At 41.3% G+C, this 18271-nt stretch overlaps 1 protein-coding gene and 1 pseudogene across 3 annotated transcripts in view; one reads left to right on the forward strand and one right to left on the reverse strand.

Moving 5' to 3' along the window:
• The window catches only part of SRBD1 (S1 RNA binding domain 1), a 206565-nt gene extending 199726 nt beyond the window's left edge, over positions 1–6839 (reverse strand). For all 3 annotated transcript variants that reach the window (XM_090281240.1, XM_090281239.1, XM_090281238.1), the window contains exons 1-2: positions 6788–6839; positions 1639–1718 (exon numbers count right to left, since the gene is read on the reverse strand). In XM_090281240.1, the coding sequence (XP_090137366.1) occupies positions 1639–1718 (80 nt within the window). In that variant the 5' untranslated portion in view covers positions 6788–6839. The remainder of the gene's footprint in view (positions 1–1638; positions 1719–6787) is intronic.
• A 3850-nt stretch (positions 6840–10689) lies between these two features.
• On the forward strand, positions 10690–11247 carry LOC150005906 (ferritin heavy chain pseudogene; annotated as a pseudogene).
• Positions 11248–18271: the final 7024 nt, after the last annotated feature.

An 18271-nucleotide genomic window follows, 5' to 3' on the forward strand; every position in this document is an offset into this window, starting at 1 on the left:
CCTTCCAGGACACCGCTCCTCTGGTTTTCCCTCTGCTCCTCTGGCAGCTTCTCCTTAGACCCTTTGCTTTCCCATCCTCCTCTCCCCAACCTTTCAATGTTGGGAACCTCAAAGACTTAGTCTTCAGCCCTCTGCTTCCTATGCTCTTTTATAGATGACCGTATCCTATATCTAAATATAGAGGAATCTCAATTTTGTCTCCAACTTGACCTGAGGTCAAGACTATGTCCACTTTCGTTTGATGTCTAACAATCATCTCAAACTTACCAAGTCCAAAACAGAACTCTTGATTTCACCGCCCTCACACCTGATCTTCATGCTATCACCAAATTCCTGTCTTTCCTTCACACCCCAAATCGAATCCATCAGCATATCCTGTCTGCTCTATCTTTAAAATACAACCCAAATTAGACCACGTCTCACCATTTTCACTTCTAGAGCCCAAGGCTTCTATAATAATCTCTTAAACGGATCCCCCTGCTTCCATTCTAACACCCCTGTAGTCTGTTTGCCATCAAGAAACCAGAATGATCTCTTACAAATATAAACCAGATCATGTCACATCCCTGTCCCCAAACACGCCAGCGGCTTCCCGTCCGACTTCAAATAAAACCCTAACACCTTGTCACAGCCTATAACATCCTACCCATTCTAATCTCACTTCCTGTTCCTCTCCTGGTGACTGGTCTGGCCACACTGGTGTTGCTGTTCCCTTAACAGTTCAAGCTCAGGGTCTTCGCACTTGCTCTTCCCTCACCTTGGAGCACTCATTCCTCAGCATTCCTCCGATCTCTGCAAGCTGCACTCCCAGATTTCATACAGATTTCTTGCCATACTCTCCAAAAGAAGTTTCCCAACAACCATATCCAAAATGTCCTACCACCACAACCACCCCTCATGCTCTCTATCTATCCCCCGCCCTGCTTTGTGTTTCTTTAGAGCACTATTACTGCCTAACATTAATCAGTCACTTATTTAATAAATTTCTTCAAGGCACCTCCTATTGTGCTCTAAAGCAGAAGTTCTCAAGTGGGGACAACTGTACCCTCACAGGGAGCATCTGTGCACCTGGCAATGACTGGAGACACCCCATTGTCACAACAGGGGAAGAGAGGGTGCATGGGGGATTGGGAAGATGCCATTGACATCTAGTAGGCAGATACCACGGACACTGCTAAATATCCTACATTGCAAAGGACAGTCCCCGCAAAGCAAAAAATTATCAGGCCAATAGTGTTGAGGTTGAGAAACCTTCCTCTAAAACAATACAGGGTGTGGCAAAAGTAGGTTTACAGTTGTTCATATGCAAAATATTACAATAATTAATAATGCAAGAATTAATAATGCAATTATAAACCTACTTTTGCCCCACCCTATATAAAACAACTCCCTGCTCTCATGAAGCTTTCATTCTAGTGTAAATATTATATTTTTAGTTCGTTACTCACTCCTTGTTCATCAGTACCAATACCTAAATGGAACTGGGACACAGCATGAGTTCAATAAATATCTATTGCATGAATGATTGAAAAAGACACAGCCTTCTTCAACGCAAATGAAGTCAGTGAAAGAATGCATTAATTTCCTAAAATATACATCACTCTCCCACCCCCATTAAAAAAAAAACAATGCACTTACAACTCAGAGAGGGAAGAAAATTCATCTGTGGACACTGCAGTCTGGACCTTTACTTTTGCTCTCCTTGGCAATGATGACATCTGGAAGAAGCAGAACATGAAATCAGCATGATCTGAATCACTTGAATGACTAATCACTTATTTTGTCTACAAAATGAAGTGCCATGCAAAACTAAAACTCCAATAACTCTGCTGCTAGAAAATGCCATAGGTAGAAAAAAATAAGAGGGTCAATCACAAGCCCAAATACTGGTTTCCCCTCTTACTGGCTGCCAATTATAAGAGCAGCTAACACCCTTCCAATGGTTTCAAAAGCCTGATGAGTGTGAGCCATTGTTGATAAAATATAAGCTCCTACAGGGTGATAATTCATAGTTTTTCATATTTATATGCTTGAGTAAACTGAGTGCTTTTGATGGTTTATCAGACAACAAATTATAAAGTTCTTTATTAAACTATATCTATAAACTATAAACTATATTAAAGTATATAAGAAACATTTTCCTCCCTGCCAGGCATAGCTCAGTTGGCTGAAATGTCATCTTCAGTTCGATTCCTGGTCACGGCACATACCTAGGTTACAGGTTCAATCCCAGTCGGGGCACAAATGGGAGGCAAGTGATTGATGTTTATCTCTCACATCGATGTTTCTCTCTCTCTCTCTCAAATCAATAAACATTTTTTAATTAATAAAAGAAGCCACCAGTGTTTCACACACTTTTAAAAAAACAAAAAAGGAATATTTTCCCCCTCCTATATCTTCTTACAGTATAAATAAGTCTATCCACAAAGTTGACAAACAATGTTGACTCACTGAATAAACAGTCACGTTATTCCTAAAACAAGATAATCCATTCCCTTATAAAAACCCAATATTTAAATAACAATCACTGAAGCCACTAAATATTTACCAAATTCAAAGGCCCAACTCTAAAAAACTTAAAGACAAATAACCAGAGACATCATATGATACAGGAAATAAACAGATATACTTTAGCTGATAAATTACCCAAACAATGTATGTCAAGCCACAAAAACTGTATTAGATTCTGACATACTTAGAACCCTTTAAACAAGTTTCTAAAACAGGCATATGTGTTATAAAGCCTCTGCTTCTAACTTCCACTTGGAGGAGAAAGAAATACCTCATAGAAATACCAAAGGGCTGTCACAAAAGGGAGCATGTTCTCCCACATGCCAAAGCTCAACTCAGTCCAGACAGAGCTACATATTGGCAGGAGAGTGCTTGAAGGAACTAGGACAGCAAGAGGAAAAGTCTCCAGGAAGTAGAGAGAATAAACTCCCATCTTTTCCTTTACCCCCTTTTTGGGATTTTATGTTTACGCAGGTCATTCTTCCTGAAATGAGTGCTTCTAAATACTGATCATAAAGGAACCGGCAACTTGGTTTCTTTGTTACATGTATTTCACCACTTGGTTTCTTTGTTACATGTATTTCACCAAAATAAAACAAAAACATAGGAAGTTACTATATGGTAGGGTAGCATTTCACACCAGGGCAGAAATGGATGGTTCAACAAGTGGTATTAAGACAACCAGCTTTCCCTCTGAAGGAAAACAAATGTTTAATTCCAATTGCCACACTATGAACAAAAACATTCCACACTGACAAAATAAAATACAAAATACGACCAAAAGAAGACTATTTTCATAATTTTGAGTGGAGGTGGGGGAATAAAGCTTTTCCAAGGCATGACTCAATTCCCAAAGCCAAAAAGATAAACAGATCTCACTACATAAAAATTAAAATCCCAAGTCAACAGTGAGAGCAATTGAAAATCAAACCAATCTACTCTGCAATATCCTTAAAAAAAAAAGAAAGTCAAATCACAGGAAGCAATAGCTGATACCTTGAAACTAAGGGTAAAGGGACCAAGGACTGGGTATAAGCTGTCTGAGGCAAAGGAATACCTAACTGTACTCCACCTCATGCCATTAGACAACTGCCCCAGGAGAAAGTCTGGAGGTTTAACCTGTGAAGAGGGTAAATCAGAGTCTCTAGACTGGAGGACACCAAGGACAGTTGTGGGCATGGGAACCACACGGACTGAATGTTAACCACAGAGAGCTCCTGCTCCCACCATCCCACCCCCACGTTCCTCCTCTTCTCCCAATAAGCTTCCAAAGAGCTGCCTGGCAGATCCTTAACCTCTAGGGAGGAGAATGGAAAGGCGCTTCCCTGGAGAATCTTACCAGCCAAAGACTAAAAACTTCAACAGACAGCCTACCCAGGTCATCCACTCCCACACCCCATTCTACAATATACCTGAATTCAGAATATTCCCACATAGACCACTATGCACCAATTCTAACTCCACACATCAGCCTTAACAAAAATATGTTCAAAATAGGGATAGACAAAAACTTGGCAAGCTCATAAAATTTTGATTACTCATTAGGGAAGACTGCTCTGAAAAAAGTATTTCAAAGTACCTCTGTTAGGCACTCTGGAGGCAATGTTACCGTAGAAAGATGAGCAGGATGCAAACAAGTTAGATGGGAAAGGAGAATATGCATGAATACATAGACCAATTTCAGGTAGATCAGGTTTAGAAAGAGTATATACAGAGCTTAGAACCTAGAAATTATTTCTGAAAAACTATCTATGCCAGGTGTACTCCCGGGGTATACAAACTAGCTTAAAGACCGATATTCTTAGGGACTGTTTCTCCATCTTCATTCTCCAAGGCTCCATTATGTGTGTAATAGGATTTGTTAGATTAACCAAAATTCCATCCATTTATATAGCTTTAAATACCTATATCACCTCCTTAACCCATTCCTGCCCCTTTCCCATCCCAGTAAATGGCACTGCCACCCACCTAAGATGGATGTTTTACTAAGTCAGAACTTTTGAAAAATTTTACAGCTTCATTGAGCTATAATTGACATGCAATAAACTGTACATGCTTAAAATGTACAAATTTGATAAGTTTTGACATATGTATACACAGCTCCAGAATCAAAATAATGAACACATCCATCATCCTCCAAAGTTCCATTTGCTAAGTGAAAGCCTTGCAAATCTCTTTTTCTTCCATCTCCCACACCCAGTCTATCAGTAAGTCATATAAATGTACCTTAAATCTCTATGACCTCCAGTCCGTCTTTAGTCCCCAATAACTCTCACCTGGACTTTTGTAATACTCTTTTAACTGGCCTCCCTGCTTCCACTCTTGCCCCTACAATCCATTCTCCACACACCAACCCAAAATATTTAGAAAATGCTTAAAACCCATTCAGTGATTTTCCATCCTCCATGTAGAACCAAATCATATTTTTTACCGTTGCCTTCTAAGGTGCCCTGCAAGACTGACACCGCCTACCTTCCTAACCATATTTACCACCTGATGTAGCTCCACAACCACTGTCACAAGCATGTTCCTGTAAAAAGCATGATTCTTTTCAACTTCAAGTTCACTCTGCCTGGAGTACTATTTGCTCTGCTCATTACAACAGACTGCCTCCTCATCTCTTACAGCTCAATATTTTACACTTAAAATGGGTGCCCTGGAATATTATAGGATCCTGTGTACTTCCTTTATACAGTACTGTATAACATAACCTATAATCCTTATTTGTTGTCTGCACTCCCCATGCTTACTTCATGGCAGTAAACACCATGAAGGAAGAAACCACATTAACCTTATTCATTTCTGCATCACACAGAGCCTGGCACTTCATAGCTGCTCTATAACTACTTATTAAATGAACATAAGAACAATGGCCTCTATAGAGGAATATACATTTGTTTTCCGCATCACTATTAGACAGAAATCACATATGGCACTCATTTCTTTCTTGAATAAGTGATGGTACAGAAGAACATCCCTGTTCTTAGTGGCTTGTGATTTTCCAGTCTACCAAGCTGTCTTAGCTCTGTGGGCATACGAGCTTATTTAAATCACTAACTTGGAGGTTTCTGTGATATCACTCAGGGACAAGGCACTAAATTGGAGCAAGTGAAAATCCGAAGGGCATGCCAGTGCCTTTCCCCACCCACTTCCCCCAGGGTGTTCTGCTTGCCTCCTTCTCCTAAGCTCCAAGGGCCCTTCTTTAGCCTTTGTTAACTTGTTTCCTGAGCCCATTTGTTTTTTCTGTGGCTCACTTCTTCTAACTCTGTGACTTTCTAAATACACTTTGTTTGTATATGAAAAAAAAATGAAAATCAGAAGAGCACAGAGAAACCTTCATACACACAAATATTAAAACAGGAGAAAACACAATTTAAAAAATTTAAGGAGAGGAGAGAACAGTATTTTCAGACACCTAAAAGGTTTCCCTAAGAGTACCATCAGAAATGTTCATAATGTCAGCATAAGTGCCCAACTGAGTAATAAAAACAAAATACTAGACCTGAAAAAGTCTCTATATTTTCTTTTCTTTACTTTTTATTTATTGATTTGAGAGAGGAAGGGAGAGAGGAAGAGAAAAAGAGAGACACGGATTTGCCGTTCCATTTATTTTTGCATTCATTGGTTGAGTCTTGTATGAGCCCTGACTAGAGATGACACCAGCAACCTTGGTGCATAGGGAGGACGCTAGCTCAGCCCAGCCAGATCCTGTGAGTTTAAGTGATTTACTCAAAGGGAAAAGCTATGTGGCCGAAGGAGCAGAACCCAGAGCCCCAAACACCAAGACTAGGTTTGTTTCCCATTCCACATACATTGTATTGATAACATGCTGTCACATGGGAGGTTCGAGGAAAGTTGCCTAGAGTTTCCATTCATTCCTTTCCTCAACAGTTATTCAGCGCCTCCTATATGCCAGGCACACTGCTGAGAATGCAGTTGATTCGGCCATGATCTGATAATGAAAGGATGCTTCCTCCCCTATCTCCAAAAATTTGAGCTATAAAAACAATCTAGGTTTGCCAGGGTTTAATTGGCTCCTATGCGCTGAGAGATGCATTTTGACTAAGCCGCGCCGGGGAGCTACGAGAGGCTGTCTGGGTATAAATTGGTAGATAGATACAGACTGCAAACAGTAAAAACTTCTCACTTTAATAAGGGACGTTATTTCCCAAATGAGCGCTCAAAACTTTTTTAATTTCCCCCCAAAATACCGGAGCCCGGACGCCGGGCTCATCCGACCCCGCAGGAACACCGCCAAGGAACACGCTCAGCTCACCTTCCCGCACCACGTAACCGAAGGCCCGGGATTCTGTGTGTCACAGCATCTTCCGGTTCCCGCCGGAAGTTTTTCAAACACAGGAAGTCCCGCCTCGCTTCTCCCTGACTGGCCGCAACAGGGCTGTGCTCCTTGGCTAGGGTGGAGCCCAGCTGACAGAGACCGGGCTAGAGAGTAGGGTGGGAACGCAGAGGTGGGGCTGGGGGGTCTGGAAACGCGGACCCACCCTCACATTTTGGATTTTTTTTTTTTATTGTCTTAACCTGCTTTACACTCTTTTCATTACATTATTTAAATTTGCAGTAGAAAAATGAAACACAGTCAAGTTGTATTCTTTCCAAAGTCCGTTTTTCTAAATGTCGTTATTTATTAAACTTCTAAGGGTATTTTGACCGTATTTCATTAATTCCTAAGCCCCAAGGTAAAGTGTGCTTCGGTCTTATGAAACTACTCAAATGTTCGGATAAGGACTTCTGATACACCTTCACACAGCCAAGGAGATTCACTCTATCTTAATGAAAGAGTGGGTCCTAAAGCCGTCGTCACCTTACTTTGGTCTCTCGGGCAGCTTGGTACACTGCCAGGCACACCGATTTGGAAGCCTGGTTCTTTCAGGCCTGTCTTTGAACCTGTTTCCACTGCCTCCCGCTCCATCTGACCCCTTACCTGGCAAGGTACCAAACGCAAGTTAGGGGTAAATACTCACCGAAGTAATTGGAGCAAACGCAGGTCCCAGTTACCTTAACTTCTTTGGCAAAAATGGAAAAACCCTGCCCCATTTCATTTTCAGATTCTTTGAAAGTGCTAATAACCTAGTGTCTGTCCTAGGTCAGCCCTCCTCCAGATACAATATTTCCCTTTCCCTTCCCACAAAACACAAAAGTGGCTCCTGTTTTTTATTTCAATGACACCCAAGTATCATAGCCTCATTTCCATCACCTAAAACCCACTTTTTTTCACTAATTCAACTTTTCAAAAGCTTTAAAGACCTTCCTAGCAATTCTTTCCCTTTGCTTTGAATATATTTTCTAAAAATCAGTTTTCAGTAGAAATAAAAAATAACTTGTTTTTTGATGATGTGCTTTTTACCAAGCACACTAAACTCTAAGCTCACAGAAACAGCCAAAAAAAAAAAAAAATTTTTGTAAAGGTAGGGAAATAAGACTGTTAGTCTAAATTAGAATTTAGCATGCCACAACCCTATGAATTTGTTTTAGAAGATTCCAAAAAGCAGCTTTCTATGCTAATGACTCATTTCCTAGGCCTCTGAGTACTGAAGAGCTGAGCAGGCTATTGAAATGACCCATGACTGGGCCTAACTACATACAGATTTACCCAAAGTGAACATAAATTTCACTGAATAATTTTTGCGATGTGTAGGAAATAAGACCTTTTAAATTTTTATTCTTCTATATCTAAGATCCTTGGTTGGTAAGGATCAGTTTCTGAGATCGTTTAGAGATTTTTTTTTTTTTTTTTTACTTCTTAATATGTAGTTTTTTGTTGCCTTTTGCAGTGGTTCCAGAAAGTCTAGAGCTGTATGCTACAATCACTGTCTGCTCCACAATTTCTAGTTCTAAAAGAATGCTAGCGCCCTGGAAGGGTAGCTCAGTTGGTTAGTGTGTAGTTCCCATATGCCAAGGTTGTGAGTTTGATCCCCCATGGGGGCACATATAAGAATCAACCAAAGAATGCATAAATAAGTGAAACAAGCTGATGTCCCCTCCCCCTTTCTCTCTAAGATCAATTAAAAAAAATTTTTAATACTAGAAAATACATTACAGTCCAGGATTATGAGAAGGGAAACAATAGTAACTTACTATTTACTGTTCACCTACTTTTGATGTCAAATTGTGCTATACAGGTTTACGATAGGGAAAACTATAAGGGTCAAGGTGAATCAATAATCTACAAAATCTTTTGGCATAATTCCTGCCCTAGAGGAATTTACAAGCAACACTGGAGACTAGATATAGTCACAACAGACAGACTCATACAAGACAGCTTATATTAAAGGGTTAGGTTGTGCATGGTAATAGCCATACTACAAAGTGAGGATGAGAGTAGGGATTGGCCAGCATAGTATTAGACCTTGACTCCCCTCTCTTGCACTAGGAATATTTGACTTTCAATAGGGTGAGAAAGAAAAGTACTCAAGTAAATAACCTAGTAAGTTTTTAGACATCTGGGAAAAATAAAAGCTGGAGCAGGGTCAACTAAAATTAATGTAAGTGGTGACCTACTCTAAAGGCAAGTAAGACTGTTCAGAAAACATTTCCTTTGGAATTTTGCAAAAGAGCCACCCCCACTAAAGCTTCAAGGGAAATTTGTAATCGCTAAGTATAAACCAGGCCCCCCCACAAAAACTGCCTTTTCTCTCTAGGACCTTACCCAAGCTATTATTTGGATCATAAGTGGTGAACTCATTGGTGTAGCCTGGAATAATCTGGACACCCCCCTGAGTCTATGCAGTAGGGTTTGGGAGTAATGAAAACATGCTTTGGAGGTTATTTATTTTATTGCTATAAAGTATATAGCTCCTCACATGATATTCATTAGTATGTTATCATTTTTTATGTTATTATCTATGCTTTCAAGTCCTTTCCCTGTGGGTTCTATCTCCCCAGGAAGACTGTAGTAATAGTAACTTATATTTGCTGATCATCTACCACGTGCCAGGTACTAAGTTAATGCTTTTATATGTATTTGTGTTTTTGATTTACATATCAGATCAATGAGATGTTGCTATTATCCCCTTTTTATAAACGAGAAGACCAAGGTATAGGGAAGTTAAATAACTCATCCAAAGTCACATCAGTTATTAAACTGCAGATCCAGGGTTTAAATGCAGTACTCTTAAAGACATCCATATAATACATATACCACCAACTCGAAGCGAATATCTTTAAAAAATTTTTTTTAATTTATTGATTTTTAAAGAGAGAGAAGAAAGGTTGGGGGGAAACATCAATTTGCTGTTTCACTTATTTGTGCATTCGTTGGTTGATTCTTGTATGTACCTGGCAAGGAGGTGGGGGAATCAAACTCACAACCTTGGCATATAAGGATGATGCCATATATGTCAATGCCACGGTTAACATTATACTCAATGGTGAAAGGTTGAAAGCTTTCCCTCTACATTAGGAACAAGAAAAAGATGCCCACTCTCACTCTCCTTATTCAACATGGTACTGGCAGTCTTAGCCAGAGCAGTCAGGTAAGAAAAATAAATAAAAGGCATCCAGATCAGAAAGGAAAAAGTAAAACTGTCTCTGCAGATATTATGATTTTTTATATAGAAAATCCTAAAGACTCCACCAAAAAATTTCTAGAACTAGTCAATGAATTCAGTAAAGTTGCAGGATACAAACCCAACATACAGAACTCATTTATAATTCTATATGCTAACAATGAAGTCTCTGAAAAAGAAATAAAGAAAGGAAGCCTCTTCTAGCCTATGAGGGCATGGACAAACTTTCTTTATGGGACTCCAGCAGGCAAAAAAAAAAGAAAAGAAAAAAAAAGGTGGAGGTAGGTTTGGATTCTTATTTATGGAGCATTTTCTAACACTCATACATGAGAAGGGGACCCTTAAGAAGAATTAACTAACTGATATTTGATGGTACTGTCAGAAATGTTGTATAGGTTGCTACATAGGACAAAGGATGTCTTCTTAGGGACATCCAAAGGCATTTTCTCTCCACCCCACCCCCGCCCTGTGGTACTGCATCCTGTTTTAGGACACCCATTGCAACTCAGAGTGGACCACAGCTGAGCTAGTGGTGTAAATGGATAGAGCCCCCAACCACCTCCTCACAGTGCTTTGAGACCACCCAAGGCCCTTCTGCCACTCCAGTGCCCTGTAGCACCTGGACACCATTGTCTGTCCTCAGCTGCAAGGCATGACCACCACGTCCACCTCACAGGTATGCCAAAACTACCACCGGGACTCAGAGGCCACCATCAACCACCAGATCAACCTGGGGCTCCATGCTTCCTACCTCTACCTGTCCATGTCTTACTAGTTTGACTGTGATGATGTGGCTTTGAAGGGCTTTGCCGAATGTTTTCTTCATTAATCTCATGAGGAGAAGGAACATGTTGAGAAACTGATGAAGCTGCAGAATCAATGAGGTGATCACATTTTCCTTCAGGATATCAAGAAATCAGACCATGACCAATGGGAGAAGGGACTGAGTGCAACGAAGTGTGCATTACACTTGGAAAAAAGTGTCAGTCAGTCACTACTGGAATTGCATAAACTGGTCACTGACAAAAATGACCCCCATTTGTGTGACTTCATTGAGACTCATTTCCTGAATGAGCAGATGAAATCCATCAAAGAACTGAGTGACCACATAACCAACTTGTGCAAGATGGGAGCACCCCCCAAATCTTGTATGGCAGAGTATCTGCTTGACTAGCACACCCGGAAGACAAGGAAGACAGCTAAGCCTTAGGCTGACTTCCCACAGCCACGGGAATGACTTCCCTGGTCACCAAAGCAGTACATGCATGTTGGGGTTACATTTTCTATAAGTTGTTTTAAATCATCCACTTGCATGCTTTCATTTGCACCATTCCTTCAAATAAAGTAATTTGGTACCTCCTCCCCTCCCCCCACCAAAAAAAGATTTGTTCTCTCTACATCAAATTATAAGCTATTGGAGTTCAGGACCTCTGATCAGTGCTGAATGCTGAGAAATGAGGTGACAGTGAAGGGACCAAAATTCTGCCACCGTGGAGCTGCTTCTCAGGATATTGATTTTAAGCTGTTTATTTTTATTTTTATTTTTTAAAATAATTTATTTATTTGTTTATTTATTTTGTTTATTTATTTACTTTTTAGAGAGAAGGGAAAGGAGATAGAGAGGGAGAGAAACATCACTGTGTGGTTGCCTCTAACTTACGCCCCCAACTGGGGACCTGACATGCAACCTAGTCATGTGCCCTGACTGGGAATCGAACCACTGACACTTGGCTCGCAGGCCAACGCTCAATCCACTGAGCCACAGCTGCCAAGGTAAGCTGTTTATTAAGATACAAAAGATTCAGAAAGAATCTTTGACCCTCTTCCCCCTTTCCTGCCCAAACAAGTTAGACAGGAAACCGCCTTCAGAAAGAAGATCTTACTAGGCCACCTTAGCCCAATTTGAGTTAAGTGGTAAATAAGAGGGCTTTAGGCAGACACCTGCCTATTAGCTAGATAACACGTATTCCAATGCTTCTGAGTCATCTAGCAAGGATTTTTCTGCCATATGTGTTCCACTCTCCCTCAACTACCTGAGAATCTCCCATTCTCACCTGTGAAGCCTAGTACCCTGTTTCCCCTTTCTCTTCTCCCCAAAAATGTCTCATATACCCAATGTTGCCACACTGTCTTGGAAATTTTTATGGAATGATCATCGTGCCTATGTGAATTCCCCATGCATGTGTATTAAACTTTGATTTTTCTCCTGTTAGTCTGTCAGTGTCAATTTGGTTATTATCCCAGCTAACATCCTGATGGGGCAGGGATTTTCACAATGATCTCATTTACTGGCTTCTGGGTTTTCAATGCACTTCTGTATACCTTCTCTTGTTTGGCAGGGATGCCTCGCCTCTTTTGTATGGATGAGGAGGACACTGAGACTCAGTGCCATTAAGTGATTCACTCTGAATCACACAGCTGGTCACCGGACAGGCAGCGATCTAGAACCTGGATCCAATCCATGTTCTAAGAGACATGTCACAAGAAAGGCTGAACTGCAGGTAAATAGATCCTGCTGGGCGGTGACCAGAGTTTTAGGTTAACTTCAAAGGTCATTAGAGCAAACAAACCAGTGAAGGAACGACTAGTCTTACTAAGTGCTCCCAGAACAGTTTTCCAGATATAGCTTTCTACCTGTCTCTTCTGAGCCAAGCTTATTAACTGAAGGAAAGTGTGTGGTTGCTTAATTTGAAAACTGGACAATTGGACAGTTTCCTGGAAAAGGAAATTTCTCTCCTAAGGGAGATAGGAGGCAATGAGAAAGAAGCAAGATTTTACCAAACTATGGGATGCAGGAAAGAAATTGGTGATAATAACCAAGAAAGGGTGTCAGGGCTAGGGTTTAAAAATTATATTCCTTTTGGCAGGATTAACCTTTTTCTTTTAAAACCTTAGTTGGTACTCCTGGGAAATTCGTTATAAGAACTGGGGGAAAGGGAGACTCTGGCTCTGCTCTTCATTATGCCACCCTGAGAGCGGCTGGCCCTTTTTCCAGGGTGGTGTATTCTGGGGGAGGGTGAAGTGAAAGCATGGGGGGAGGGGAGTGGGATAGGAAAAGTCAACAGCACAGACTCCTTTTGCAAACAGACTGCTGGCTCACACCTGTTCTGGTCACCAGACCTGGGTTGAAACATGCCTGCCAAACCCGAGGTAGGCAACTATTCTCACTTTTTCATTTCTAAGTGATCTGTGGTCCCAGAGTTACTGAGTAGCTCAGGTCTCCAGTGAGCCATGTTCAAGTCTGTCATTTCATATTCACAGTGGCATTTCTTCCTTGACCATAGCCCAGACCCATTTCATCAGAGGGTTGATTGCTCCTTTGCAGGGACTTTGGAGACCTTCTTCGGCTGCCTGTGGGGAAAGAGTGACAGAAAAGCATAAATCCAATGTTTCCTTCATTCATCTTGTGCTTTCAGTCTTGAGCCTTTTCTAATTTCCCCAGGAGGTAGCAATTTTTTGTGTAGGAAACATGGGCTTGGGAGCCAAATAGACCACCTTGAATTTGCTTTCTAGCACTTACAAACTGTGGTGTGATCATGGGCACATTATATCCCCTCTGAGCCTGAGTTTCCCGATATATAAAATGGGGAAAATGCTACTTACCTCATGTGATTTTTGTGAAAATTAACTGAGATGGTGTATGTAAATACCTAACACAAGACCAGTACTTGAGCAATAAACATTAAGCTCTTTGTCCTAAATTTCTAATCCTAGCTTTTTGCCAATTTCCAATTATGTCAGTTACCTACGCAGAGTCACCTGGGAGAGCGAATCTACCAAACATGTCCTTCTTCTTATGGAACAGGGCCTGCTGAGTTGAACCTCCAGGGATGAGAAAAGTTTGTTCTGAACGGTTTACCATACTGTTTCATCTGATTTCCCTGTGTCGAAGGTCTTGCATCTGAAAAACAAGGGGCTATAGGGAAGAGCAACATCTATAGCCAGAGTCGGGATGAAATGTGTCGCTAGAAGGAGTTATAAGTTCATGTTTGAGCAGGGAGCAAAGCTAACTGGCCCACTGAAGGTCAAGGTGAGGGCTCTGAAGAAAGGCTGACCCTTGTAGAGTTAGTGAACTTATCATGACCGGAAGACTTCCTCTTCTGGGTCTATTTCATTATAACACTCAGCAAACCAAGAGTGGCTGCTGCAACAAATGACCATAATCCAGAGTTTTAAAGCACCAGAAATTTTATTCTCTCACAAGCCTGAAAGCCAGGGTATGAAACCAAGGTGTCCACAGGGCTCTACTCCCTCCTTGCCTCTTCCAGCTCCTGGGGGTTGTTAACGTTCTTTGGCTTTCTGGGCTTGTGGCCTCATCACTCTGTCTTCTGTCTTCACATTACCTTCTCCTCTATGTCTGTGTCAATATAAAAGTATCAATTATAAAGATACTTATCACTGAATTTAGGGCCCACCTGGATAATCCAGGATGATCACCTTATTTCAAAATCTTTAACTTAATTATATCTGCAAAGACCCTTTCTCCAAATCAGGTAATAGTCACTTTCATGAATTAGGTTCCAGAGATTAGGACATGGACATATATTTGAGGGGGGTGGGGGGTCACCTTGCAACCCACTACACCACCTAATCCTTTTTAGAGATTTGACCAACTAAATTATGATAATCTGAGTCCAGGTATTACTCCTTCAAGGGGTATCTGCATCATAAATATCATATAGAAAAAAAAGAAAAGGGCAGGGATTAATTTAAAAGGAAAAATAACTACAAATGGCGATATTTCATGCACTACCAAGGAACTGTTTCTTTTCAATATTTTCTTCCTGGAAAGCTCCCCGAAGAGATACTCCCCCACCTCTTACTAAATAGTTTTGTATCATATGCTCATTACTAAACTAATCACAGACTAGAGGATGCTTTATACTTTCCAGGATTGGCTTAAGAGCCTCAGACTGATTAGGAATTCACTCCTGGGGCTGGGGATGTGTTGGGGGATTCAGTCACCACGACACACATAAAATCCCATCAACAGTAGAACACAACAATCCCAACAAGGAAGCAGGGGTCAGTGGATGGTTGTTGGAAGGCAACCACCAGTGTCTATACTCCATGTAAACTACCCCTGGCCCCCCCAGCTGTAGGGCTGACCCTGCCATGCACACTGCTCCACCACATGCAACATATCTGGTTGGGGGGCAGTTGACTGGAAAATGCAAAGAGGCATTTGGCACTTCTGTATGTGCTACCCTGACACTTCCGAAATTCAAGAGGCTATGGGAGGAGGCATTTGAATGAATTGCGACTGGATCCTTCTTTCTATATTCTTTCAGGAGACACCTGCCTTGTCATAAAGCAAATGGCCAACCATGTCCATTCGGTATTTTAAAAATACTGAGATTTCAAAGCAAAGCATGAGGAAAAAGAGCTCCTTTTCTTCTCAGAACTCAGAATGTCCCCTAGAAAAATGACTGACTATTCAGATATGGGTAAAATGGGTTGGCAGGAAGTTAGAGGAAGAAAGATCAAAATATCTGCATTTAAATCAACTTGGAGACTGCAGCGAACTTAGCCAGATCTGACTCAGCCTGATTTTGAACCTGTAACCAGCAGATAAAGGGTAAACCTTCTGCCTCCGGATAAAATGTCAAAACAGCAATTGTCCTGGAATAGCCTCAGCCCTTGAGTTAGCCAGGAACTCATCTCTCTCTAGCTCTGCACTCATGGGGTTTATATTTGCAGTTGATACTGTACAAGTTATACCCTATGAGATACTGCCTTGGATTGCCTTTTTACTCTTGCTTGTCCAATCTACTTCAAGTTCCATCAAAGCACAAAGTAAGCTCCCAGCACCTTACCCACTGAGCAGCAATGGTAAGGCCTGAGTCTGGGCAGCGGAGCACTGGGAGAAAAACTATTGCTTTATTGTGTAGTGGTGCTGCCATGTGATGTAGCTTAGCTCACTTGTCTCATTATGCCACAGACCTCCAACGGGCAGCCTGCTTTTTAAATTAATTGCTTACATTTCAAATTTCAAAAATAAAAGAAGAAAATGTTGTATTCAAATATTTATTCTGTCCCTTCCGTTTTCTCCTCTCCTTCCAGGACACCAATTACATATACAGTATATGGAGCTGCTAAAAGTGGTTCTACAGCTCAGTGATGACCTTTCATTAGAAAGATTTTTTTTCTCTTTATGTTTCATTTTGGATCATTTCTATTGCTATGTCTTCAGATTCACTGAATCTTTTCTTCTACAATGTCTGATTTGTCATTGATCCCATCTAATTGTTTTTATTCTCAGATATTGTCATTTATATCTCTAAATGTTTGATTTGGGTCTTTTCAATACTCTCTGTCTCTGTTTTGCCTTTTGAACGTATGGAATTCGGTTATAATAGCTGTTTTCATGCCTTTGCCTCTAATTCTAACATCTGTGCCAGTCCTAGATCAGTTTCAATGGATTTTTCACCTCTTTTATGGACATATTATCTGGCTTTTTTTGCATATGTGCTAATTTTTGATCGGATATCAGACATTGTGAATTTTAACTCATTGCACAAAGAATATTTTTGTTTTCTCTTAAATATTCTTTTTCCTTGTTATTGAATTTATGGGGGTGACTCTGGTTAATAAAATTGTACAGGCGCCCTTAAATACTTGTAAGCCCTGGGACACAGTTAAGTTACTTGGAAGTACTTTGATCATTTGGGGTCTTATTGTTGGGAATTGTTAGGCAGAGCTAGAGCCGTGCTCAGCCTAGGGCTAATGACTCCCCGCTACTAAAGTGAGAGCTTTCCAAGTACTCTACCTGATGCCTATGAAGCATGAGGTTCTCCCCTCTGGCTGGTGGAAAGAAGCACTAGTCCTGGCCCTGGAGCTGCACCAGGCACTACTCCCTCTAATCCTTGCAGGTGGTTTTCTACCAGGCAGGTAGTTTCCCCATGTACACAGTACACATACACAGATGAAAATTCAAGGGGGCCTCCTTCACATATTCAGAGTAGCCCACCTGTATAGTCATCGTCTCTTCAGGACTATATCATGAAAGCTCAGGCCACTCGGATCTCCTCAGACTGTCAGCTCTACCTCATCAGCTCAGCAGTTCCCCAGGCTCTATCTCTATACCCTCTCATTGCACTATGGCCCAGAAATTCTCCCAAAGCATCAAGCTGGGCCTGTTATGTAAGGGCTTAGTTTGTTCTCTGTCCCAGAGGGTTCATTTTCATTGTTGCCTGACAGCTGGCACCTCTTGATCCACCTGAGTTAAAAGTGGAAGGTTTTCTCCATTTAAAATTTTATTATTTATTTACATATCACGTAATACAGTAAAATAGTACATGTTTAAACTTTGCTACAACTTAAATCTATGAAGGTAGGGTTCCCAGTTCTCTCTGTATCCTCACTAGCACTTGGTACTTTCAGTTGGGTTTGTTGCTATTGTTTTAACTTGGAAAAGCTATCTGAGGGCTAACAAGACATGGTAGCAGACATGGGAGGGAAGGAGATATATGAGGGAATAGCCCGGTGGTGAGTTGTCTCTGTCTTCTTTTCCATACCTCCCAGTGTGGATTCAAACAAAGCCCAAGTCCCCAGACTGGGTGCCAGGCGCATCCTAAGGAAAACCTTCTCTTTCTGGGTTGAGGAGTAGGAAGAGGGATTTGAGGAACACCCCCTGCCTTTTCTATTTCCTTTATTTCCTGTCCCAGCCCCAGGCAAGCGCCAGACACAGAACTATGATTTTGTGATGGATAGATGGCAGCCTGGGACATGGTGGCAGTGGATGTCAATGGGCACCTAAAACCCAGAGGGAGGGGACTCTTTCTCCTTAATCATTGGAACGTGATCCTAAAAATATAGGGAGAATCCCCATTGCTTTTTTTCTCCTATGTGTGCTCCTGCCACTTGGCCCCAGATGTAGACTTGTTTTCAGAAAGTAAATAGCAGAGCAGGGAGACTCATGCTCTGGATTCCTACTCAGAACACCTGGAAAGAGGACCCTTGGAAACCAAAGAGGAGGCAGCTCAGGAAAGAATTCCATAACGTATGTATCAATTCCCAGACTCAGGCAGGGTCCTAATCTTCCATCAAAGACTTAAGAGAACTGAACTACAGGGTGTATCACCCACTTGCCTCCCAGACTGGTCACTGGGTGGCACTCACGTGGGACAGACCTGAATAGCACAGCAAAGTCTTTGGAAGTTGAACAGACGTTGGAATCATAGCCCATAGAAGGCAAATTAGAATTTACACCCTGAACTTAACAGGCGTATTGC

Source organism: Furipterus horrens, unplaced genomic scaffold (assembly GCF_987537825.1).
Source record: "Furipterus horrens unplaced genomic scaffold, mFurHor1.1.pri manual_scaffold_6, whole genome shotgun sequence".
Lineage (NCBI taxonomy): Eukaryota > Metazoa > Chordata > Mammalia > Chiroptera > Furipteridae > Furipterus > Furipterus horrens.